This window comes from Taurulus bubalis (genome assembly GCF_910589615.1).
Source record: "Taurulus bubalis genome assembly, chromosome: 4".
Classification (NCBI taxonomy): domain Eukaryota; kingdom Metazoa; phylum Chordata; class Actinopteri; order Perciformes; family Cottidae; genus Taurulus; species Taurulus bubalis.
This window is the reverse complement of record NC_136592.1, coordinates 15,229,407-15,257,109: the sequence shown is the minus strand read 5'-3', so window position 1 is coordinate 15,257,109 and position 27,703 is coordinate 15,229,407. Positions and strand designations below refer to the sequence as shown.

The 27,703-nt window shown below is 38.6% G+C and overlaps 1 protein-coding gene across 1 annotated transcript; it reads right to left on the bottom strand.

Moving 5' to 3' along the window:
• Window positions 1-1,272: 1,272 nt before the first annotated feature.
• adam10a (ADAM metallopeptidase domain 10a) lies at window positions 1,273-27,703 on the bottom strand (the record flags this gene model as incomplete). Its single annotated transcript, XM_079217257.1, has 16 exons — window positions 1,273-2,915; window positions 3,184-3,310; window positions 4,601-4,821; window positions 4,979-5,090; window positions 5,215-5,398; window positions 5,500-5,650; window positions 5,737-5,920; window positions 6,057-6,216; window positions 8,947-9,134; window positions 9,346-9,438; window positions 9,608-9,769; window positions 10,241-10,341; window positions 12,582-12,740; window positions 14,035-14,153; window positions 21,853-22,003; window positions 27,652-27,703. 16 exons carry the CDS (start codon window positions 27,701-27,703, stop codon window positions 2,809-2,811), a joined length of 2,271 nt encoding a protein of 756 aa, XP_079073383.1. The 3' UTR covers window positions 1,273-2,808.

The window sequence follows — 27,703 nt, the reverse complement described above, 5'->3', positions numbered from 1 at the left end:
TTCCATGTGCCCAGTTAGGGGAAAACATTGAAGGCATTTCTCTGTAAAGAGGCTAACTTGTTAGCTGTTGAGCTCTGCATAGAATCTATCTGATCAATAACGCAACAGCCTCACATCTTGCAAAGAACACAATGCTGAGCTGAAGCTGTGCTCCATACAACACTTTTGCAAAGGTAAACCCCAAAAAATAAGTATGTCTTAATATCATAATTTTAAGAAACTATCGATGTACATAATTGTATAGTCTGTGAGTAATTCAACTGGTAGTCGTCTGCACTCTCATCCATCTGTCAGTCAAGTTGACCCAAGTTGGAGATGACTAAAAACTCAAGTGAAGCCAAATTAGAGTTTGTGAATATTAAAATAATATACAAAGTAAATAATAATAATGATCTCTAAAAATCTGAAACAAATTATGAAGTATAATATGAAAGTTTGTTTTGCAACATTGGATTTTAATGTGTTGGCCTATATATATATATCTATATATATATATATATATATAGATATATATACACATCTCTAGATATATATATATATATAGAGATCTAGATATATATCTAGATATATATCTAGATATATATCTAGATATATATATCTAGATATATATCTAGATATATATATATATATATATATAGATATATCTATAGATATATATCTATATATATATATATATCTATATATATCTAGATATATATCTAGATATATATATCTATATATCTAGATATATATCTATATATATATCTATATATATCTAGATATAGATATATATCTAGATATAGATATCTATCTAGATATAGATATATATCTATCTATAGATATCTATCTATCTATAGATATCTATCTAGATATCTATAGATATCTATCTAGATATATCTATCTAGATATCTAGATATATCTATCTAGATATATCTATCTATCTATCTATATCTATATATCTATATATCTATCTATATCTATATATATATATATATCTATAGATATATATATCTATATATCTATATAGTTTTAAAAATGAGAACCGAATGCAAGACATTTTGAATCCCTTTTTGTTTTAAGCTCAACTGTCCTGTGGTTTAGTTGAAGAGGTCACGACCTGCTGATTTTGTTTTGTTTTTGGTGCCTTGGTTTTGATTTTGTTTAAATATAGGCTCCTTTTCGACACTGTAGTTGTGATTTATTTTTTGAAGGATATATATCTATATCTATATCTATATATATATATATATATATATATATATATATATATATAGATATAGATCAATCGTCATTTCCAAGCAGTCCAGACTGATAACAGTGGTCGGACCAACTGCCAGCTCGAGCATGGTTTCAGTCTCGGTAAAGAGCACTGACACTAGTACACTAACTTCAGTCAAACTTCTCCGAGTAGGCACATTTTACTGCAGTTACACAAAACAAGAGGGTTAACAAGGGAAACAAAGTTATTTGAGAAAATCCTGATCAGTAGGAAAAGGAAGGACAGAACAGCGGTGGAAGGCTGCCGAATAGTGATTGTTCGCTCAATGTCTGTTAACAGCAGCAACAATACAATTAGAAGCTCTAGTTTTCCTCAATTTATTCAATTCCTCCTCAAATACAAATAATCTGAACTGCAAGTGAAATCAATAAAAGCTAAATCACATTTAAACCAGAAAGGTTCCTCATTTGGATACAGAGGCTGAGAGGATCCAACTGTTCTTAAGTGGTTTTAACAGATTTTGTCATTTCTTACACAACAGTGTGTGAAATTTAAAAAGTGGACAGAATACAACAAGTGAAAATGTGGGCAGGACAATCCCAATGGGACACTTCTTTTCTGTAATAACTTATGCAGGCCTTTTTTTGTGCTCAGAGTTAAGTTTGAACACATTCTCCGTTTTGGTTGCACTATCATCGCTCTGAATGAAGACACACTCTGCAGTACAAAGACTATATAATTATGTAAACGCAGCTGCAAAACCATATCATACACATCCAGATAATCCATCTCCTCTTTATCTGATAACAGATGACATGATAATTTCATTAAGTCATTTATCTAAATTCTTTTCATAGTGCCTGTCCTCTACATCCCAACGTGAACCCTTCTGTACGGGCTTCAGCCAGGAGTGGTTGTACCCTGAAATACACATGCAGTCATCTTTTCCACTTCATACACTTGTTTGCTGTTGTTGTATTAATCCTGAGAAAGTGAATTAAAACAGTAAATAATCTTTAAGAAAATCAATTTCATTTGAAACGCAGAAAAATAAAACTACTGCAACACCTGTACAATTGCACACTGAAGGAATATTTATGCTTTAAAAATTAAAATCTTTTGACAGTGCTTTGATTAATAATGTAATTACATCGGTAAAAACGGAATATCTCTGCGGTTTTTGGTGACAGTAAATACCAATGTGACTTGCAGTCCTGCCATCGTGCTGATGATGGCAGCACTTGGCTGAGAGGAAGAACAGGAAAATAAAAAGGTGGCACAGATTAAGGACAGTGGAGGGCGACTAGTACAAAGCTGCATCTCTTTTCTCCGTTCTGGTAAAAAACAAAAAACACTCAAAGATTAAGACCACAAAACAGAGATCAGTGAATTTCTCCTCCTGTCTTTCCTTGGAAAAGGTATTTATTTACTTCCTATAAAAACGGAGTGAGTTTGCTAGGCCCAACAAAACACGTTGGGCTTTGTCCAGTGAAATTGCTCCAGTTGCAAGTTCTTTGAATTTTGCAATAGGTGGTAAAGGTAACTCTTTGGACTGACGTGCTCATATTGTAGGCACAAGGAAGAAACAAGGCAAAGAGCAGACCAGAGTCTCAGCGTCTCAGCTGTCCCATTTGATAGTTCTCTCTGTGCTGACGTTGGTGGCGCTGGCCCTGTGCCTGTTGGTTTGCTTGCTGCTGCCTTTTCCTTCTCAGTGTACCTACAGGACATAAACATCTCAGTGAGGGTCAACATTTCTACACCATCAGAAAGGTTCCCACAGCAGAAGATGAGGCAAACATAGCAGTAACATGTAAAATCTTAAAACTGAATAGCAAATAGTCACATTCCCCGACCCCCTACACCCGAAACAACAAAAATAAGTCTCAACATGTAACATCTGTCTCCTTAAGTTGCACTCAACTATGTATCTAAAGTGGGTGTATGTGAACATACATGTAAATACAAACACATATGATGTACTGTACCTGGCAGAGGCTTTGGTGGGGGCAGTTTGGGGTTGCTGCTGGGGGTGTGGACGCTGCAGATTTTGATGAAGCCAGCCATTAGCATAATAAGAGCAACGCCCATCAACAGCACTGCCCACCAGTGCGCCTGGATAACAGAGTATATATTAAAAGACATCTAGATACAGGCAGGAAAAACATCATAGAAAGTGTCTATCTGTATGTGTGTCATTGTGTTGACAGGGCCCTATTTCTTGTACCTGATTTACTGAGTTAGCGGGCTAATTGTCAGGATAAGATGACGTAGGTCAGGCTTTCTCGGTTTCTCGAAGCAAGCTTAGATTAATCACCATAGCAACACAGCCAAAAATGTAAACCTGCTCCCGGGCAGGCTTACTGAACTTCACTGGATAAGCTGGACACTCCCACCGGACAAAAAAGGCAGCTCACATCCTCATTGATGAAGGAGCGATATTAGTTATATTAGTTTTATAGGGAGAGAGTTCTTTCAGATCGCCAGGATCCATCCTTTACCTCATCATGACTTCCTGTACGCGGCGCTATAGATTTTGCCGGCAAGAAATAATTTATTTACGAAAGCTTCTCGAGCCGCGGACATTGATCACTACAGGCGCAGCTGATCGCCCGTCTCACAGTCATAGACTATCAGCCGCTGCATGCCGCGCTGTTCTTAAGTTTATTTAGTTCTCACACAATGTATTTTCACTGCTTCAATTGATTGAATTTCTGATTATGAATAATACATACGTACTGATCCGCCCATACACATATTCAAACTCCTAGTTATATGGTAATCTACACATACATGTATATACATATAGTAAATGATTCATACAGTACATATATCCTCATAAGTATATACTTATTCGTAAATATAATCTGATTGATTTGGGTGATGAAACACTTAAAATGTGCCGATACATTTTCCCAACACTGACGCATTTAACTTGTCTGATATATTTGCGACGCTTATGTCTCGCAGCGGGGTCGCTGTTAAAGTTGCGTTCACGGCAACAATGTTGCAAAAACGTTGGAATTATCGCAACACGTTTGCTGTGAATGACTACGGTATTGACTTCCTCATATGCCTTCATGATCATCTCCTGCTTCTCATTAGATAAATAAAAAGAGGTTCCTCTGAGTTTATTTGCCATTGTACTGTTAGAACATTGTCAGTGCTCCATTATTATCCCTTCTGAAGAGGAGCGGGCGCGCGCATTTATCCAGATGACTGACGTCTGGCTAGAATTAACGAGACCGTTTCAGCGCGGATCAGCCGTGAAGAAACCCAGATAGCCTGATGTCAATCATCTCGCTAATTTTAGCTGGAGATTAGGACATTTGCTTGACTTTGTTTAGCCAGGTACGAGAAACAGGGCCCAGGTCTATGTTGCATTTGCTGTCCTGGGGCACTCACCACTATCCACTCTGCAATATTTTCATAGAGCTCTGCATTGAAGATGGCTTTCTTCAGCCTTGCCAGAGGCCCGTCGGCGTCCACCAGACGACACCTCATGAACACATCGCAGTAGCCCTTAAAGTCGTTGCAGGGGGAGCCGGGCTGCAGCGTTGTTGTCTTCTTGTTGAAGAATTGGGTCCATTTTTCAGAACCTGTACTGCTGCAGGTGCTGGGATTCACTGAGGGCAAAGGAAGGGACATTTTGGATGCTGACAATAACTCAGTTCTTTATCCTGAAGATGACCCAACTATTGTCAATGATGCCATCACATGATTCTAGCTTGATATTACTGCTCTGATTGAGTATTTTGATCCAGGAACAGTTTTGCCACTCACTTTTGTCCATGCAGCACACGTGACACAGCTCAGCTGCCTCGTCCTTGCCTTCTTCACTGGCACAGGTGCATACCTCCAGACCATATTTTTCACAAATGGAACCAGAGCATACCTGTTCCAAACAAGTTTGCAGGGGATTTTTTTTTTTTCCAAAAGGTTTACTTGAAATACAAACACAAGCTTACGAACTTCACATACCAGACACAAAAAGAAGGAGGTTATTAATACCAACATACCCCATTGAGGCAGACTTGTGTTTCGGCATGGCAAGAGGTGAAGTTTGCCTTTGGTTCTGAGGTCGGACATTGAGCAGTAGCTCCATTACACCTGCCCTCTTGGGCGCACTCTGACTCCAGTCTGCATGCGTCATTCGTGCTCTTGTAAATACACTCTGGTGTGCAACATGGGCCTTGGCTGGGACTGCAGAACAAGAATTACGTATATATGCAGTCAAACAAATGCAATTAACAGCAACATTTGTGCTAAATAATTCTTATCACAGCATGCTAATCACATCTGACCTGCAGATTTTGCCAGGTTGGAGCTTGCACTTTTTGCCCTCCCCTTCATTGGCGTTAAAGCAGCAGGGGTCTTTACACTGATCACTGTAGCCGCAGTCACACTCTTCTCCTTCTTCCACTAGTCCATTACCACAGATAGGCTGGCCAGACTCTGTACACAAAAGCACAACAGCATGAAGACAGAATTTCTCTCACACACGTAGCAAGCAACAGATATGTTTGTAAAAGAGAATTTACCAACAAAACAGTCATTTCTCTTCTTCTTCAGAACGGCGGTAATATTTTTGACGCTGCAGGTAGAGAACTTGTTATTATTGAGCTTGTCCCCTGATGTGGCTCTTGCGTACATGATGTAGTTGCCCTGCTCCTTTTTGTCCTGCAACTTAGACTCTCCAGGGGTGCATTCGATCCCAGAGTCATGCTGTAAAACAGTAGGCAAGTAAAGGACAGAGGGCAGAAAGACTTAAGAGAGAGATGCATATAGTATATTGTACCGCTGAAAAAGAAAGAAAGAAGTGTACTAGTAAAGGCAAGTGTTTGAAAATTATAGTCCTTACAGGAGAGCCGAAGTTGTGCCCAACCTCATGAGCAAAAGTAATGTGGGAAACCTTGGGAGGGACATGAGAGGCGTAGTTCTGCACAGTGATGATACCAGTGTTCAGAGACTTTCGCTTCCCATCAGAGTACAGTTTGCTCTTTTCACAGATGCCCCCAGAGCTTCCTGTGGAAGGAGAATAACTAGAATTATCACCTCGTGGTTGCATGACTCCACCAACCAGTCAAGTTAAAGTTTACATCCGTATAACATTTGTCTATGATTGTCATAATTACCCTCCAGGTGTTCCTGAGACATCATGCTCACGAGATGGGTACGTCCAACCTAGTGGTGTAACGGACCACTGTCCATACATACGGTTCGGCTTACATGTGAACCGCAGATTAATTACACACTTTAAGGTTAACCATCACAGTGGTGTCACTGACGATCGTTCAGTAAAATATCAGCATTTATGATTTTCTAGTCTCCGATCTCTGATAATGTAACATTGTAAACAACCAATCCGTGTTTAAATTGATAGATTTTAAGAGCTAGTAAGGTTGGCAGCATCGCTAATGGTCAGCGTTCAGTTATCATTTTGAATTTATGATTGTTTACACTAACTTCATCACTTTTAGAGTTCCCTGATTTCTTTTTTTGCCGCTGACAGTAATTGCCGATCATTGATATTCCATATTGGCAGATACAGATCCCTTTGTTGTTTGATTATAGCAGTTCTTAACTGGACTATGTTCATTCGTTTTTTTTTTTAAACAGTCCCAAACAACTGGATTTATTCAAGTTTCTCATCAAAACTACATTTTACGAGATTACATTTGAACAACATGAACAACATGAACTGAACACATCATAATGCCACCCAACAGAACCTTTGTCCTCCTGACAATTTAAACACGGATTGATTGTTTACAAAGTAACATTATCAGAGATCGGCGACTAGAAAAGCATAAATGCGTGTGTCCCGATTGCATATTTTAATGAATATTGGTGGATAAAGATCCAGAAGTTAAACTGTGTAATTAGACCCTGGTCCCCACACATGCCGAACCGTGAGGGGGGGTCCGTACGGATCACATATCGACAGTGGTCCATTACACCACTATGACCTACTCCTGCACTTCACACACTGTTTAGTTTGTAGTGATAGTTCACGATTCTAAATGATAGCTTAAACAAAAGTACCACTAAAAACATAACTGAGCATGCACATGTATATGGTTATATAAATATTTTTTTTAAGGTGCATATTGTGATATATATACATATATTATTCTAAAACACACCAACTGACTGGAATGGATCAATTGAGCAAAATAAATGACACAATTAGAAAAGATAGCTTTAACAAAATATATGAGACAGAATACGCTAAGATGGGTGATAGTGGAAAGGTTCCTAATGTCACTGTAAAAACAAATAAAAATACAGAAATAAATAAAACAGTAAGAACAAAGACTAATAATTGATTCATTTTTTTGTCAGTGCTGTTCCACAGTATTGACATTGCATGTCAATATGTTACAAAAAAATTACAATATGTGTATGCGTATATATATATATATATATATAGACAAAAATGATCATATCTGTATGTGATGAATTTGATGGTTTTTATGTGCTTTTTATTAATTATTCAAAAGTGCCAAATAAGAATTAAGACCACTTGCAGTCACAGTTAACAGTAAGCCTGTTGGCATTGCAGTTGTTCTTCCCATAATCCATAAACCCAGTCATAAGGAGGCAACTTCAGGTCCGAGCTGCACAGAAACAAAGCCAAGAAACCAAAGCACTTAAAGCAATAAACAATGTGTCCATTATGTGTAAGTATACACAAATATGGCTGCACATTATGTGTTTACCGCACATATGTGTGTGTATGTGTGTTCTTGTGCCACTCCTCCACTAAAGCAACAAAACTGCTGTTCACATCAAATAAGATACACTTTCGTTGTGCTCGACCATCCTCCCTGATGACCGTTCATTCCAGCATCCCTTTGTTCAAATAATCACCCGACAGCTCACTGCAGCCCATTTTACTCTCCATCTCTTATCCTCAATCGATTCTTTCAGCTTACAGCAGTGCCAATTTGCCCGTATTGATTAGTCTGTGTTTGTTGCTGTATTCTTCAAGTTGAGATGGTGGTATCTGAACTCATTCAAAGGAATGGAAAGGAGAAGCCATCATAAGTGTAATCTTTATAAACAGATATATGCATATGGAAGCAGATTTTATAGGCAACAGAACACGATTTTAGAATCAGATGCTTTCTGCTTTTCATTTGTAGACACGTTTGGCTTTGGTTGAATATAGGTGAACAGTCGGTGTGGACAGTAAAATAGGCAAAACCCATCCGGAAAGTATATCTGTATCTCCGCCAGAACCACAGAATTATTGGCAGCTACCCTCAGAGGCAATTCAATTCTGGTTTCAGTTAAACTTGCATACTAAGTGACACGTTGTAAACTTTAGGATAGATCAAAAGACCGTAATGTTGGTGTTGGTATACAAACAGCTCTGTTATAAATGTTACACAGTCACATTGTGGGGACTTGCCTTTCCATTTTGTGGACAAAATCCATTTCCCCATAATGCAAATCATACCATTTTATGCAACCAGCAGTCCACCCACTGCATATTCTGCTCACTACAGTATTATGCTAAAGATGCTGAGCTCTCAGATCTTAAACAAAACAAAATTCAAAATTTCAACAAAATAATTGATGAAAATGTATCCAGCAAAATATCAGGGTAGCAAATTGGAAGAATGCCCTTCAACTTAACCTGGAGTAAGTCGCTGTGTTAGAAAGCATCGACCCGGCCTAAATGTCTCTCAGCAACACAGGAAGTGATTCCCAGAGTTGTGTGAGTGCGTGGTTGTGTTGTGTACCAACCTGAAGGAGCCCCAACCCAAGCCAAGCCGAGGACCCCATCATCAAAGTCCCGGTCAGAGAAGACATAAGCGAGGCAGTAGTCATCGTGGTTCTGCTCAGAGTTAAGCTCCAAAAACTTCTCCACTCCGATGTTGGCAAAGCGAAAAGGGTTAGTTGAGTCTTTTTCATCGTTGGTGGTGTTTATCTAAATAAAGGAGAGTTGAACAATCAAACAAGAGGAACGAGGGAGGAGAGAGACCCCAATACTGGCAGATTAGCAGATACAATCTATAGAAAAAAAGGTTCACACTGAGTAAGGTCAACGCCACAATGTTCACTGCTAAAAAAGATGAGGCTAACTTCTCCACTCATATCCTTTCAGGTCAGTTGTTATATAAACTGAATCTTCAACTCACTCTGATCCTTTTAACCATGAAGCTGATGTTTCGAATGCCCATGAAGTCAGTGGCCTGATAAATCGAGTCAATAGCCTTTACGTGGCTGGATATCTGTGAAGAAAGTGATCGATTAGATTTGTAGTAAGCCAAAAGAAACAACATATGACAGCTGTTATTTTTAAGGGACTGCACTGAAGACACTAAACCTTGGCTGCCATTTCAAAACAAAATATAGATATGTGATTGAGTTTATAGGTGCCAGCCAACACTGTATGCATACCTGGGCAATGACAGCCTCTCTGGTGCCATAGTATTTGAAGAAGAGGTGGTCAGTCTGGATGAAGAGCTGGCAAGTGTTTTTCTCTTTCTCCACTGCCCTCTTTCTCCTCAGAATAACAGGACCATAGGAGCTCTCCTCCTCCCTCGACACACTGTTCACATCCTGTACCAAAAAACACCATGATCAAAAGGGAAGGAAGATGGAGTGGGGACACAGATTTAAAAGGTTCAACAAGACCCAGTGTCTGATAGGAAGAGTGCTGGACCAGAGAAATATCTAGCAGAATTAAAAAAGATATATTTGCAAGTAGCTCCCGCTAGAATGATTTGTATTGATGTGTGAGGTTTTGAGCACCAGGCCCAGGAAGCCTGAGAAAGAGACTGGTGCTCGAAACGTTACACAGCAATAAAAATTAATTAATTAATTTGTTAAGCATGGCTTCAACATTCAAACAATAGTTAGGATTGAACGTCTGTACACCTGTGCTAAAATATACTGTACATGCCTATACTGTTGGTGTAAGGTAGTTTGGATATGAGATAATCTTCTTATTCCCACGAGCCTTGTCCATCTGTGTGTTTAATTATGAGCTGGAAGAACGGGGAGGGGCTTTGTTGTGATGCTGGCGCTTACTTTCACTGGGTCTTCTACTGCAGTTGCCTGGTACTTGCTCATCCTCTCCAACACTGAGTGGTCAGCGCAGCCGCCCTCTGAGCCATACTTATGAGGATAATCTGGCAGATAGGGAGGATTTAAGAGAATGGTTGTGAAGGGTTTACACTGCCATCACGGATCTCTTTCAAACCATGTGTGGTGAGCTGAAGAAGGTGAATCAGGGTGAGTCGGGTGTTAAGAGTAGCTGCATAAAAAAAAAAGATGGAGCGATATGGCTTTACGCTCTACAAATCCTAACTGACAAGTAAACGTCATCTTTCTCTCTCTCCTTCCTCACTGAGCAGTAAAAGGTACACAGCCATAATCTGAAAACATTGGTTTTCTGAAACTTAAAGGCCAAAAACTTGAGACAGAGTTTATGATGTACAATATAAATGGAATTTCCTGTTTTTTTGGATTAAACACTTCTGATACCAAACAATGCTATCATGTAACACTAATAGACTACTCAGGGAATTATCACAGTATTTGTACAATCACAATAACCGATGTGTTCATATCTAGACTGCACATCATGTACAAAATGAATGCATTTTTTAGACACACTTCTACAACATATTAATCTGTGCCCCACTACAGTATGGCCATCTGGCTTCAGCAGCTGCCTTTACTGGACCACAAAAACAAGATGGGATAAGTCTCACGATACATAATCAAGACCTCGGCTGATAGTCACAACTCAGTTCACCACTTGCCACACCTATACAATAATCCAACATCAAATAATGAATGATTCAAAGTTTCCCGACCTCTCTGAAAAAGCTATTTCAGATCAAAGAGGTATGAGCAAAGAGACTGATGACGGAGAATAGATGTTTATTTTGGTCTTATCTAAAGTGAAAATATTACATACAGAAAGTAAAAAAAGAGCACCATACCACAAATTGTTTGAGCTAAGCAGCTGTTACAACCGATGCATTCAAATTATAAAGGTAACGGCAAGAGTAAAAAGCTATCATGCACTATTATTACTATATTAATGACAGGGTTCTGGTGATTTCTATCATTTTAAGATGTTGAAATACAAAATGGGTTAAACAATTTTTTTTTCATGTTTTAATGATGCAATACTTTTTTTTGGCTAAATCAATGTGCTCTCTGCTTTGATGATGTTAGTTTTATTCAAACTGTAAATAGTCAATTGCCTCTGAGCAGTTTGTATTTGCAAAACTTAAGGTCCCATTAATAGTGGGGTAAGACATAAGGCTGAATGTCTGGCAACAATTGTTGGTCATTCCGTAAAGATTCAGTTCTGTGTTGATTAAACTGAATGAGACACACTGAAACAACAGACGATGTGTTTTTTTCAGAGAAGCACTTTTTGCCTTTACAGTGAATGCCGTCTCAATCAACTACTAATCCTAAGGCCCTTGCAATTTGGATAGAAGTGAAAGAGTATTGGAAGAAAAGCAGAGAGACAGAAGTGAGGACCATCCTTCCTCTTTTTCACTAATACCAGCACAATAAAAATCAAGATATTACTGATGGCAGACAGACATGAGTCAAATCTAAAACTGTAGTTTAATTCTCTAAGAGGACTATTCGAGTACAGCTCAAACTGCCCTTCCAGTGACGTTCCAAAGAACCCCCCTTTGTCTGTGTCAATGCATATGTGTTCGTTTATGTTTATGCAGGTGTGTTCTGCTTATCACTTCTCTGGAACAAGCGCGCATGCGCACACTCACACAGCCCAAAGCCAGGGCGGGGTTCATATCAGACTTTCAGTCTGCTGGAATCATGAGTCTATAGTCACTGGATTGTGTTTCTACTCGACATGTTGTTCACCCACCACAACCACACCTTGTCTGTCTGAAATCTACTCATTACATTTTCAGAGTTGACTTGCAGTTTCCCATTAGCTGCAGTCTCCTGAGCAGTTATCATTTGGTTGTAGTCTGACATTAGCAATAGATGCTGTGTCCTGCTCCAATACTACATTTAGTATAAATACTGATCATCTTGTCCATGGCCCGGAACCCAGACCCAAATCCTACCGCTACCAGTCTGTCAAACATAACCTTCTCTTCAAGCTTGTGAGGCTAGTCTATGAACTGCTTCACATTATCACCTTTCTTCAAAACACGCACCACAGCAACTTATTCACAAGTTTTGCTCAATATTATTATGAAAGTAAAAATCTTCAGTCAACCCATTCCTACACAAAGACATTACAAAAAGACTGTTAAAAAGAAACATGCCCTGACATATCTAAAAGGCAAGGAAGTCACAATCTTTCCCCACACGTGTAAATATTATCTGGAAATGAAGTGACATTGCAAGAGCAATGGCAAATACTTACTGATGTCATCCTCATGATAGATGATGGAGTGGAATGGCACATTCTTGTTCTTTAGGTACCTCTCGGAGGGTTCGACATAGTATGTTCCTTGGTGAGTTTTAATGAAGCCCTCAAAGCGCCCATCGACCACAGAGCCATGGGTCAGTGTGCCCTTTTCACCTGAAGCACAAAAGATGATGAGCAGAGGCAACATAGTCTTTGTCTCTAAAGAAACTAAAGATCAAAGTAAAATATGTCTATATCAAGAACACAATGAAACTAATCTACATATTCAAGCAGTTTAAGAAAAGAAATCTGGTCAGCATACAATTTTACCAAAAAGACAGTGGTATTTGCAAGTATGACAACTCTTGCATTGTATGCATTTTAAAGAATGGCTATGATTACAGTGGTATTTAATTTACACAACATTTGTGATAAATAAAAGAGAAAGGTGCAGAATGTCTATCTGTGTAATCTGGCAATACAATACATATCATGAAACAGGCGTTACGATTCAATATATTGAAATACATTGCAATACCGTAAACACGGTGATATATTGCAAATTAGACATAATCTTAAAAAAAACTGTCACTGTATAAAGAACACATCACCATAGCCATATAATCTGAGCAATGTTATCAGAAAACTGGGATCCGCATTGCATTTATCAGCCTCTGTAACATCCAAAATCTGACACCGCTAATCCAAACTGTTGTCACGCAGACTGCACAGAAGTACATTGGTCAAGTTTGCATGAATGAAGAAAGGTGAGAATTGGCTTTGTGCTGGATCTGACCACAACTTAATTTGCGTGGTTAATTAGAATCTGCATCATTCCCAAATGTTGGAATTTGGTAAATTAAAAATATACAAAGCAGGATGATGTTGCTCAAGCTGCCATATTATGATTATACACATTTGTGAAACAACTCACATGAAATCCCAATGTGAGGTCAAAAGCTAAATATTGTCCAAGGATTAAAACTGTTTTCAAACTCAAGCTATTTCTATTTTCATTTCAGAAATGTCTTAACTGATAAGGATACTTATTGTGGGGGTTCTTTCTTCAATAAGGGAGGTATACATCTATCTGTTTCTTGGTACCCATTCTCTTTGTTTCACAAACACTGATCACAACAGGACAACCAGACTTGTTTTCTATGTTGTTCATTTCAACTCTGCTGGAGACGGCAGCAGCAGGAAGACGTCCAGGTGGGGAAGGGATCGAGAGCAGAAGGAGTAACTGGATGAAAGGTAAAAGTACGTCCTGTGTGTGTTGTTTTGTGATAATTACTGCAACCTTTAAGGTTGTTCTCTTATAAACTATTCAATTATGCTGCAATGAAAATGATGATACAGGGTTTCAATTTAATTGAATATAAAAGCAACATAATTGATTTTGAAACATTTGTTTTGAAGAAACTGCGCTTCTGCCCAGGATGTAGTGTGTGAAAACCGCTGGATTTACCAAAGACTTCTCCACTGTAAATATGTGACGTATCAATGGGTGCCTCCTCTCCCGAAACTTCAATGATGAGATCTGGGGAAAATAGAGTTGTATCCCTCTTCATCCGCAAGTTAAAATATCTGAAAAGAAGAATAGGAGAAAATGTGTAACTAGCATAGCAATTAAAACCCAAATGCAAAGTTATACTCTGACATGTCACGATACACACCCTCAACCCTGGAAATGTCAATGTCCTCCTTTATACTTTGATATAACAGATAATTAAGCAGAAAAGCAGAATCATTCACACATTGTTTACTGAGCTTCACAATGTTGCTGTGCTGGTTGTTACTCAATGAGTCAAAGAAGAATTATATTGTGGTGACCCACATATGGACTGTGAGAGACATTCACCTAAGGGCTACTGTGCCTTTAAGAGCTGGTGGGGTTTCCGGGGGCTGGGTTGGTTTGTTTGGTTTGGTTTCCGGGAAGCGTGGGGTTTTGCGCTGCCGCTATAGTACTGCACAAGTATTGTACATTTTATGTGGAGCTTGAGTAAACTATCTCGACTGCAACTACGCCTACTGTCTCGCTGTTTCCCAACTCTACAATATCATGAGGCAAAGCACATGAGAATTTGTGCACAGCCAGACTACTTTTTTTAATAATCCTCTTGTTATGTCAAAGAAGAAAATGCATCACATGAGGTGCACATGAGCCACAAGCTTCCCAGAAACCTGAGGCAATGCAGGGAGCATTTCAGGCATACTCCTCATCAGGACTCTCTGAAGTATTCACAAGGATCGGTCTCAATGCGAGAGCTTCCTCCAAATAACTTACCGTAAATGATGTTCATTGATACCTCATACGGAGCCCTTTATGGATTGTACTATTTTTAATTTCTTACATTAGCACAATTTGCAAAGAGATCAAAAAAACATTATAGGGAAAATGTAGATTAACTATTGACTGCCTAATCATTTTAGTGGTCTACTGCTTGGTTCTTTTTAATTATTATTATTTTTAAATCACCTTTCCTAGGCAGGTAGTAGTCACATATAACCAGAGATTAACATTGGCAGACATGTTTACATTTTTTAAGTGTAGTCACTGCCTCTGTTTTTAAATCTTTTATGTATTGTATTGGTCAGTGGTTCTCACACTTCTTCTGTCACACCCCACATTGAAGGAAGAAAAATGTCCGGGCCCCACCGCCCCAACAAAATTGTAACAAAATGGTCCAACTTGTTGCGACTCCATCCGTGCTTTTTCAAATAATACAATAAAGAAAATTACAATCCCTTTCAAGTAAACCAGATCGCCGCATCAGACAAAAACTAATAATATCTGCAATCATTTTGTTAGAACAATGCAAATAAATGCAAAAAATAACTAATATTTGGCAAGAAAAATACTTATTGTGGCTCCAAATAACCTGTTTTGCACTGAATATATTTTCAATATAATAACAATAACGTCCAACCTGTGCAAAACAAAATGAGTGCAGATGTGTGCAGTATTAGTGGCTGCAGTGAGCTGCTTATCTCTACAAATATTTTTTAAATGAGATGGTAGTGTTTTATACGGCCGCTATTAATTCATGCAATGTTGAGCTTAGATCTATATTCTCTTTTGAGAGACGCAGCAGCAGAAAAGACGTCACGGAGACTTTTAGCAAAACGCCGTCGCGCAATCGTAACCTGTTAACGGCTTAACGTAAACATTTCCAGGAAAGTACAGGCATTTCTCCATGTATTTATTAATGACGTTTTATGTCCGTGTTACTTTGTACTTTTGTACTATGTAAAGTTATCATGTTCATGGAGAGTGTTCGTTCTGAAACCACAAGGTAGCGGTTCATCCCCATAGTTTCATGTTGAAGTGTCCTTGAGCAAGACACTGAAGCCCCAGTGCTTCACAGCAGCACACTGCCCCTTAATTACTAAGGATGGGTAAAATGCAGAGAATAATTTCCCCACTGTGATATTAATAAAGGATTACATAAAAAAAGAAGAAAAAAAAAATATATATCTTTTTTTTTTAAACCCCGCGCCCCACTAGAGGGTCGCGCCTCACAGTTTAAGAACCACTGGTATAGGTCAATCTCCAAAAACACTGGATCCTTCATTACCACAACCCAAATAGTGCATTTTATTTTAAGCCCCCTGCCTGAGTGCTGCAGAAATGAATATTGTTACAGGCCGCAGAAGTTAGCATCGCACTGGTTCCTTAAAAGAAAGTGGATTTTAGATTATTGCCGAAAATAAAATTGGTGGCAAACAGAGTTTAGGATACTTGCATGTTTTGTTCAGCAAGGCAATCTTAACAAATCAATACCACTTTAGATTTTTGAAGGGTGAATGCAATCAGCAGCAAAAAGAGCTAATGTTACGCTATGTACGCTATACACCAACTATAAATTAGCATATTGAATATTTATATATTCATATAATGGCAGAGGTATGTGTGTGTGTTCAGAAGGAGAAAAAGGATCGAGTACATAAAGGCAGACTTACTACAATGCAAGAATGAGTACAAACAAATATTAATAGAGCAAAAACAAATGAATAAGAAACAGGCAGTAGATGTTTAGAGGAGTGGGACAGAAAATATTTGTGAGATAGCAGATAATGTTGAAAATACGGTCCAGGATATCCCTGTCCAGGATGGCTCATTGACCTGTCCCAGCATTCAGTTTTCCCTTCACCACATAGTCAAATATGATTGGTCAAGTCTTGCCAATAGTCAACTGAATAATATTGCGTGTGTGTACTAACCGCACTTTCCGTAGTACAGACATGAAACAGACCTCGATAGACAAAGTAAAATTATTTCTTATCCTGCAGTTCACATACAGAAGGGAAACGATAGGGAAGTAAAGGGCAGTCAACGGGAGAGACGCAGGTAGAAAAGAGCAGTTTCTATGCACCCCCCCAGTTGATTTTAGAGAATCCTTCATAAATTTGAAATATATATGATAGTGCTGCATTCCTATGTGAGAGCGCTGATAAATAAATAAATAAATAAATAAAGGACTACTGTTGTATTTTGAAAAGGCTATGCTTTTATTTATGGATGATAAATTATCCTTTGTTTCATTACCACATTTCCCTGTAACTATGAAAATTCAGTATTAGTATACATTCATCTGTTTGTTATTCATCCTGGGACACTCATAGTTCTTGGCCTCTCTACCTTATCAGTGGCCACTACAACAATCAATATGCCCTCATGACTTCACTTATGGCCAATCAAAAGCGTGGTCTTCCCATGATACCATCATGGCACGCTGGTCACAGATGAATCCATAAATAGATTATTCAGTCAGAAATGTAATCTGCATTATCAGGGATCTGCGAAGGCATTTTAAATGTTTATCGCCAGTTACTGTCCATTACAGCATTTCTACATAATATTTTTGAGATAGGTGAACGGACACCTAGGATATGAACACTGAAATCCAGGGTGAAAATCCAACAGCCCTGACTCAGTTTCAGTTTACCCCCAGTCTATGTCCAACCTCTTGAACTAAACCACAATACGTACCTTGCATATCCCCTGACACACGAAGGGGCTTGGGCACAAAGATGGACTAGCTTCTTTATTTTGTGTTTAAGGGTCTATTACCAATGAATAAATGTGCAATCTCATTATGAAAATATGTTTTTTTCCTCAGGAAAAACACAAACTTGCAGAGCACCCAAAGGTCACACTTTTCCTTCTTCTTCCTGAACTACTACTTTGCATTGCCTCGCTTTAAGTTGACACATAAGTATAAATATAAAGAAGAAAAAAAAAAAAATATGTAAAAAGGGTTTGCATTCCCTCGCAATTTTTTTTTTTTTAATTCCCTTGATGCATATGGAATATGGAATGGATGCACGTTATACACTGCCAGTTCAGGGAAAATGCTCTGCAGATACTACAGAAAGGAGAAGTGACATGACACTTTACATTATGCATTTATAGCTCCTTACTCCTCTCAAACACTATACAGCCTCTTGCTGCTCTGCCCGGTGATGTGTGAAGCTGTGGCTATGGTTATTGTTTAGACTATAGTTGCAGTTGTTGTTTAATATATGATGCTATGGATATGGCTATTGTAGTTAGTGTAACAACAATCATAAAATTAGTGTGTCACAGCCATAATCATATCAGCCAAAGCACACCACAATCACAATGGCAACCAACAACCAAAGCCACATCATCCCATGGCTATAGTCATAATCCCAGCTACACAGCCAACTGCGGTCTACTAAACAATACATAATACTAAATCATAATGCAGCTCAGCCTTTCTCTGTGGATCAGAGGGAACGCAAAACCTATTGAATGATAAGACAACATTTCAGGGAAAACAATGATGTAGAAACTAACTAAGCAATTATGAATAAACATGAGTGGATTCAAATTAAAATCATTTCAGAAAAGGAAGGAATTTGCATTAATAAATTCACACCAAGAAATCACTGAACAGTTAAAAATGACCCCAAAATGGTTGATGGTTTTACCAACTAAAAAAATCAAATAAGCGTAGAAATCACTATGCATCATCCAGACAAAAAAAAACCTGCAGACAAATAAACATGGCTTGCAACAAACAGGAAGATGAGAGGCTTTGGATCAAGCCAGTGCTTCTTATCACACAGAAACAGCTGACTGATAAATTATTCAGACATATCCCAAAAGCTGAACATACTGACGCAAGCATCTGACCGTCATACACTTTGCTCAGAAAGCAGGTCGGCTGAAAGTAATGAAGGGCCCTCAAGCCATGTCGACAGAGATGGTGTGCCTACAAAGAGGCCAATATCCACATTCAATAACAGTAATTTATCTATAAGCAATCAACTATACCGCACAACTTCTAACTGTATATCTATGTTGGTGCTTTGGTCGGTTAATTACACCATCACTAAACTTTTACCACTAAAGTTAAATGTGTGATTACTCCCTATGAGAGTGATAATTAAACTTCAAAATCAAATGAGCTAATTGCAAATCATTAATATATTGATGTATTTCCAAGGGGAAAATATATTTCACAAATCAGAAACGTATTCTTGGCAAGTCGGACACTAAACTGAACTATTAATTATGTCACTTCTCCCAGCATGATATAATACTACGTTTTTGTCACCTCTCTTTGTAAAAAGTCCTCCCCAGCTGTCTGTCCTGCATGTTCCATCACCTGATCCAGCTACAAATACTCATGTGAGTGGGCATACACAAAAAAGCTTTTCTCTTGTTACAACAAGCCTTTATCAAACAAAACTTTATCACAATTATGGAAAACACAAATGCAAATGTACAATATATGATGTCAGTCAACACAACAAACGACAACCGAAACATCAGAGTTAAAACAAAACCTTATTCAATAATATTTGTCATGAATGTCCAGCCAGAGGCATTATTACATACTCTCATCTTCTACCAGTAAACTGGGGTTGAGTACTCCATATTGAAAATATCTGGTTGCAGTATGACTACTCTTTCCTCTGCTGCCTAAAAGCATCCATGAGAGTTTGTTAAACAGAACATAAATATACTGCAGGTCCAGTTAGCCAGGATTCTTAAACTGCATCATACTGCAAACCATCTCCAACACCCTCTCCAAAATAGTGTTAATGTTCTCTATAGATACTACAGTGCACTCATCCATGCAGTACCAGCTGTTTCTCCCAGGCCAGCAAAGACAGGAAAGAGCCCACAAACACAGGAAAGGGATCCGTTTGACAGGGCCTTGATGAAGAGGAAAGCAGGGGGAGCTTGCTGAAAAAAAGCAGTGCTGCTGAGGTAAACTATTGTAAAATTAAAAAGAGTAAAAGGGAAAGCAAATAGATAGTGAATTTAAAATAGCGTGAGACAGAAAGTGACAAACGGAAAGCTGTTTTGCATTAGTAGGAATAGCCCCAGAACCGCACTGTGTTTACAAGTCAGTATATTAAAATGTACTTTACTGTATGTGCGCAAGTGTGTGAGGATACTGAAGAGCTGATTTCATGTATAAATTAAAAGGCAGCAGGAAAGCAGTTGTTGTTAGCCAAGGCAAGGCAACTAGTCAACATTATCTACGTATGTCATCTGTTGAGGTACTATGCGTTCCTAAACTGAGGTCTAGTGAGGCAAGGGCAGGCATGAGTCCATGTTTCAGTTGTAGCATATCATTGCACTCAGAAAAACTTTAAGAAAAGTTTGAGCCATGTCATTGGGTCCGTTTAGTATCTCCACTTTTTGACTCAAATGAGAGTTAAAACATTTGTTTTTTATTTGGTAGAAATTGAACCACCAGTCTCACAAAAACATACCTGAAGTACAAAACGATCAGCTATGTCACAGTGAACATTTGAAACTATAACTTGTTCGTATTCTTGTACTACTAGAAGCCATTTATGTCCAAAGGCTTTACACACAGATTCTGCTGCAGCCCGCTGTCACTTTATACCAAGTGGCAAGAACTCAGCAGATACAAATCTGAGAACATTTCAACAGTGTTATTACCTCAAATAATCTGCTTCCAAAACAGGGATGTCCCCACTGTACTTGGACTACTTGGCATTGACAACGGCTCATCTCGAATTACATGTCATTTAAAACAGAATTTGATTACAGCTTGCAATAATATGGTTAGTCTTGTTTGTTCAGAGAATTAAATAAATAACCACAATGTGGCCACAGGTACTCTCAGAGAAGCCTGCTACACAGAGGCAGGTATGTTAGATACCTGGTACAAAACTCACTCAACACAAGATCAATGCTGATCCCACAAATAAAGTTAATTCAACTCTCACACATGTCTGGTCTAAGGTTAAAAAAAAAAAAAACACATGGGGATTTTAAGCTCTGGTATTTTGATGCAACTCCCCAGTATTATGGTGACATGTATTGTCTTTCGCTGCAGTTCTGTGTATGACCAGATGGTTCAATAAGAAAAAAAGGGTAAAACCAAGTTCAAGTTTCTGTTTTATGAGTCATATAAAAGTTAGCACAGGGTCAGCGGCACAATGAAACGTTTCTGACGAGAGAACGGAGTCATACATAACATGACATGGCACATCTAATGTCACTGGGGAAACTGAACAAAGATTTCCATATCCATTTCACATTTCAATGCATTGTCTGACAAGTTTTATTGCAAATTAATAGATACAATATTGTGGTGATGGCATGATAAGTAAACGTAATAAGCCCAGCCCAAGGTAAAAAAGAAAAGACACAACATGAAAATATTTTCTTAAAAGGAAAGGTACTAATATTGTTCTTCTAAACGTTCACGTAGGGCCGGGCGGTATGGCCAAATATTCATATCATGGTATTTTGTAAAATTATGGCAGTTTCACGGTATATCACGGTATTTTTTTTCGAGTACACCATGCCCACTATCATGAAACTCCGTCGCACAGGAGACTCTTCTGTCTCTTCCTGTGCGAGCTGTACCCAGCATGCAGTTCGGCGGTGTAATTTTTTTTTTTAAACCATGACTATAGTTCTAACCCTGAGACGTAAGTAGCTCCGACCGCTGCGCCAGCTGTGAGCTGTGAACATTAAATGTTGCTGCCTGCCAAAGAGCGACAACAGTTGTTACGACTATGCACTACCGGTATGACGGTATTTGAAAAATTCATACCACAGCCCTACGTTCATGGGTAAAACAGTATTTATTTGTAGGTCCATTCAATAAAACGATTACAGCATGTGTTCACAACTGTGCATAGAGTAGGACAAATAATAATAAACACAAAAAAACTGAACATAGTATGAGGTTAAGTGAAAGATAGAAGGGAGCATGAATGAGTGAGGAGGACAGTGTTTGTGTAAGCTTGTAATTTAACTGACCTTCCATGTGCATGAAAGTCCAGCTGCACAGTCTTGTCTTGAGGAGAGAGGGCCCTCTTGGCTCTCTGGTGACGGTTGTGCAGGGCTTCTGTGTCATATGATAAACCCTCATAATGGCGAATATATTTGTCCAAGGGGTTCCCAAACTGACCTAAAAGAGAGTGCAATGGTCAACAATTAACAACAAACATTTTCTGCAATAGTAACATTATGCTTTATTATTTTACTGTAATGCCTGGTTAAGTTATTAGTCTGAGTATTCATCCATTTTACACATAATATGACTGACACAGTAGACAGATATTGGAGCTTGCAACAAATTAAACAAAAAGTTAAAACAATTGATCCTTTTGATGAACCTTGTTTACAACTAATGGACAAACAAAACAGTGCCAACGCATTTCACTCATCAGACATACAGCGTCTTCAAGAAGATCCACAATTGCAAATCTCTTTTGAGCACAGGTTTTACTAGCAATAATATTCACAGTGGCTCTGTTCTATTTGAGTTTCCTTGTGAACCATGACAGGGAGCCAGCATGTTCAATAGCAGGACCCTGCAGCAGTTAAATGTAATTCAGCCATCATTAATTTGATCATTTACCTCTGCCTGTCCTACTCAGAGTTGTCAACATGTATTTCATGGAAAAAAAAAAGGTTGATAAAACAGGGATGAATCTGTATCATAGTGGCCAGCTATCACTCAAGTTGTCTTAACAGGCTTGTTCAGTGTATTGATGTGACCCCAGAGATGTAATGCTGCCAGCTTTCAAACTGACTATTTCTTTGTTCTTTTCACAAAGACAAAGAAAGTCAGTTTAAAGCGCAAATGAGGAGCACATGATGCCCATCAGGTGACTGAGGTTCTGTTTCAGTGCTACTGAATGTCATTGTGCAAGAACAGTGACTGAATTGGCTGCAAGCTATTTAAATGCTAATCTACATTCCTAAGGTTACTAACTAAATATCAGTCTGACATTTTGGCTCTGTTGGAAGTTACAAAATCCACCTTTGCAATCTCTTCATTTCCACACCTTTTTACCATTTTGTCTTTTTTTAGAGGGAGACGCGATCATTAGGGGGAGACAACAGATCAGCAGTGTGAGCTCATAGAAGTGGTGTCGTATCAGAGAGAAGATTAATTTTAGCTGCAACTCAGCACTGTGTGTAAGGTTTTTCTAGTCATAAACATTGTGTTTTGTTTATGTTTAAATCTTCATGAAGGAAGCAAATGAGGGCTATCCTTATGCTCAATTATGTCTCATACTTTGTTACAATGATTTTGTGCAAGAATTTCTAAATAAATGTGTTTGATTGGGTGACAATTAGAACTACTGTTCGGGAAACTGCTCAACAACCCAGTATCGTTAATATACCTTGGAGTGCCATACATCCCTTGAATGCCCCGGGTCTTTAGTTTGTGTTTGTAAAATGTCATGAGGCTGTGATTAAACTATCAGTCACAACAGGTAATTTTGTACAGAAATGGTCTCACAACTTTAAAATGGCTACCATGGAGTCAAGCATCCCCATATATGAAGATATAAATCCACAAGAGTCTCAGCTTTCCAATATGCAAATACAGGACTGTTTAGGAACCCCAGTAAGAATAAACTACTTTTAGAATAGGACAAAATAACACATTTATAGTGCATATAAAAAACAGACCCCCGTGAATATGGTCATGCCAGTTATTCCCTTGCCAAACTTAAGGGTCCTAACTTATTTAGCCTACTTCCCGACAAGCTAGCATGACATGGTTGGTACCAGTGGATTCCTTCGTTTTTTGTTTGTTAAATATGATACCAGTCCTTCTCGCCCTACAAGTCTACTACAGCCTCTGACAGAGAGTATAGTCGTCCGAGGACGCCAGTGTACGCAAGGAGCAGAAGAGGTTAACATGCTGGGGCTGACACACAGCTAAACTCAAGCTTTTGTAGTAAAAGAAAAATGGTAGAAAAATACACATTATTAAAGAGACTCCCACTGGTCCAAAGGGATATGGTGGTTCATATTGCTTGTATTTAAACACTATTTTGTTCATTACCGTAGGACTGTGTTTAAAAAAAAAAATCTATTAGCACTTTATTATCTGTTATGCGCCTCACCGTTGGACAAGATAAAAGTTTTTTCAATTCCTCTGTACGTTTGGGTACATGTCAAGAAATTGACAATAAAGCTGACTTTGACTACCATGTAGTGGGAGTCACACCTCCTCAAACAAGGAGTGTCTGTAAAGGGCTAGCAGCAACTTGTCCATGAATGCAGCATAGAAATATGCTAACCATCAGCCTCTTCTTTAGTCAATTTCCAACGATGAAAATAAAGACAGAAAATGAGACTGAACCAGGGGTGGGCAATTCATTTTCCCAAGGGGCCGCATGAGAAATTTGGACCGTTGTGAAGGGCTGAACTTATCTCAATATTAATGTTATTACTTTATTAAAAAACTGTAAATTATATGGTTTTGAGCCACTACTGGTAAGAATACATGTTACAATAAGGCTATGCAAAAATGTAAAAAATGTGATTACATTTTTTAAGATTTTTTTAAACCTTACCTTAAATATGTATGTTAAAGACCAGCAATGTATTAACTTCATTAAAAAAAATGCATATATTGATGTTTTCCAGTTCAGTTCGTTGGCTTGAACAAGTGCTCTGAAGTCTGGTTGAATGAGGTGGAGATGTGGACAGCTGATAGTTATCAGTGAGAGAGGATCTGATCTGTTGAACTTCATCACTAGAATGTTTGTTCTCATGTGTAGGTAGATGCAAAGAGAACCAACATCTTCTGAGCATGCCTCCTCATGTGAGGAAAGTTCTCCTCTTTAAGAGAAGAGTAAAGATCCATAAGTGATACTGACTTAAAGTGCTCTGCCATAGTGTATTAGACCGCAGGTCAGATCTGTGGCGGCTTTGCGCATGCGCGATTAATTTTCAATCTGGAGGCGGAGACTGACTGCCTGTGAGAGCTCTGGACCGGCGTAGCGGCTCGCAGCAGCACTCGCTGCTTGCTGAGAACAGAAACTGCATAACAATACGCTTTCACTTCAGTCGTCAAGTTGGCAACACTGCCCTTCGCGAGGCTGCGTAAGCGCGTGCACACATAAATAAATCGCCTTCAAAGTAAAAGCAGTGCCGTTTGTATTGCATTTATGGCGTGCATCTTATTTATTTATTTTTCATTTTTGATTGACCTAACGCGGAATATAATTCATTACAGTTTTGCATAATAACAGGAATAAGTGAAATAGATGAAAAATGTAATAGAAAAATAAATTAAGTTAGAAAAATATTTTAAATAAATAAAAAGCTTGATAAAAAAAAAAACAACGAAATGAACAAATTGGATTCATAAAAACAATGACAAAAATTATCCACTTTTAGGGGTTAGAGCAGGCGTGTCAAACATACGGCCAGCGGGCCAGCCAGGGAGTGCAGTCCGGCCCGCGGGATAATTGTTAAAATTGCCGAAGATAAAAAAGATTTTTTTTTTTTTAAAAGCTGAGCTAGGCCTCAAACCACTGATCCACTGATTGAAAAACAGGCACAATATCCATTCCATCCATTGAGTCGCAATTGATTAGACCACTGAGATATTGCTCAACTGCGAGGGAATCTGCAGAGAGCCCAGGCAGGTAAACAGTGGGCTGATGTCTGAATTTTTGGTCTTTATGTTTCTAGTTTATTGTAGAAAGACCTTAAAATAGGGTTCATCATCCAAAAAGCTTCACCAATGATTTAAACATAGAGAAATAATGTCATTATGTATGCGTTATTATGCTGTGATTTTACTGGTCCAGCCCACTTGAGATCAAAATGGGCAGCATGCAGCCCCTTCACTAAAATGAGTTTGACACCCCTGGGTTAGAGAGATAGGTAAGATGGGTTTGTTGTTTCTTTCTATAATAATAATATAATTATTTCATGAATTTATATTATATAATTTGCAATTGGATAACAATTGCAAAAAAAATCACAATGAACAAAAAATTAACAAAATAATTCACCAAAATGGATTCATGAAATATTTTTTTTTAAATAATACTTTATTTGACATTTAAATGCATTTAATGTGGCAATTGTTTCAAACAAGATTACATTATATTTGGTCAATTATATCTGATCTGTTTAGTTGCAATCGATTTAATTGCTTTAAAGTGTTGTCAAATGAATCCCTTTTGAATTTATTTCTGTGACACTCACTCCTCTTTCTTAGGCACCTTTTGTTATTACTGTTCTGAAAAGAAATACACTGCATGATGACTTGACGGAACAATCCTATTCTATTTGGGCCTAAGTAGATAACCTGAATAAGATGTAGCAGCTGAAATGTCTAGCCAGACAGCAACAAACGCTGAGAAAACATCTGGCAGTCAGTTTCACAGTAAAGGCTATGTCATCGGGATTTCAGTGCAATCTGTTTCAGCCTCAAGAGCAATTCTTGATAGACAGGAAACCGCTGACAGGAACAGAGGAGGTGGTAACAGCATGCATCACAACCGATATGAGCCTCACATTACCATGCATGCTGGGTGATGGCAGGCAGGCTAACACAACACATCAGGGCAACTCAAATGTCTCAATGTCCTCAACTTGTGTATCACCATGTATTTTGAAAAATAACAGTAAGAGGGGTGTTTGTAACCTGCAAGCATCTGACCAAGATTGTCATTACGAAAGTCAATGCTCCAGAAGAAATGCTCTACTATGTGCCATCACTGTAAGCAGGCCAAATAACAGCCACTGTGTCAACAACAACCGTAGAAGTTTTTATCTACACGGCCCCATGATGCAACTGAAGCACCAGTATGTTTCTGGTCAATGAATGGGAAGATGCAAGGTAAAACCAAATAGAGAAACGGTAATGCTTTCTTACCTAAATTCTACACTTCAACTAGCACTGCTGCAGAAGAACTGGCAATGGTTGCTAATATGCCAGTCCGAATGAAAAAATTCAAGTCTTGTCTTCTAAACCTGATATCGCATAATCTTTTTTTATGAAAAAAAATTCAGCCAGACTATGTTCCAGACTATGTTCTGCCATGAACCAGGGTTATAACACACGTGATCAACTAAAAACATGAGAAGTACCCTAATGGCCCTTTGTAGTTTTAATGTTGTCATAAGGTTTGTGACTGTATGAAAACTGGAAATAATTCCTCAGCACTAAGCATTCTGCTTTATCATCAGGGTGGAGAAAATGACTTGTATTTAAATGTTATCAATCAAAACTACTGAAATTAAAGCACGCTTTTGTCTACATCAAAACAGTCCTCAGAAATATTAAACCTGCTCACAGAGTTGCTTCTGGCAGGTGGAACGTCAAAAGCCAGCTCAGAGTAACGTGCTGGTAAGTTGTAATATATAGCTATATATTTGCCAACGCAGCTAAACTTAATGTTAAACTATCATTAGTTGTTTTGACCTATTCTAACGCCAGTAACTGTAACTTAGCAGTGTGTTAACCTCGCTACTTCCTCGCCATGTAACCCGTCGGTCGACGTTAGCGCTGTAGCGCCAGTGTGCCTCCGGGACTGTCAAACAGTTTTCAACCGACACCACCTTCCGTTAAACGTTAGCTACGTGACGACCACATGACACGAGCCGAATGACCGGCCCCGGGGAGCCCTTGCGAGTCAACAGAAGTTAGCGGCTACAAACACACCCGTTTACCGTCAACATTAGCCAGCTAGCTAGCGAGTTAGGTCGCCCGAGTACAAGTGCCTGATCCGATTAGCGCCACTGCGATCACTGAACACTTTCCTTTCCGTGTGAATAAATGGGGAAACTTACCTGTAATGTCTCGTAGGCAGCAAAACATGAGCATTAGTTTGACAAATATCAT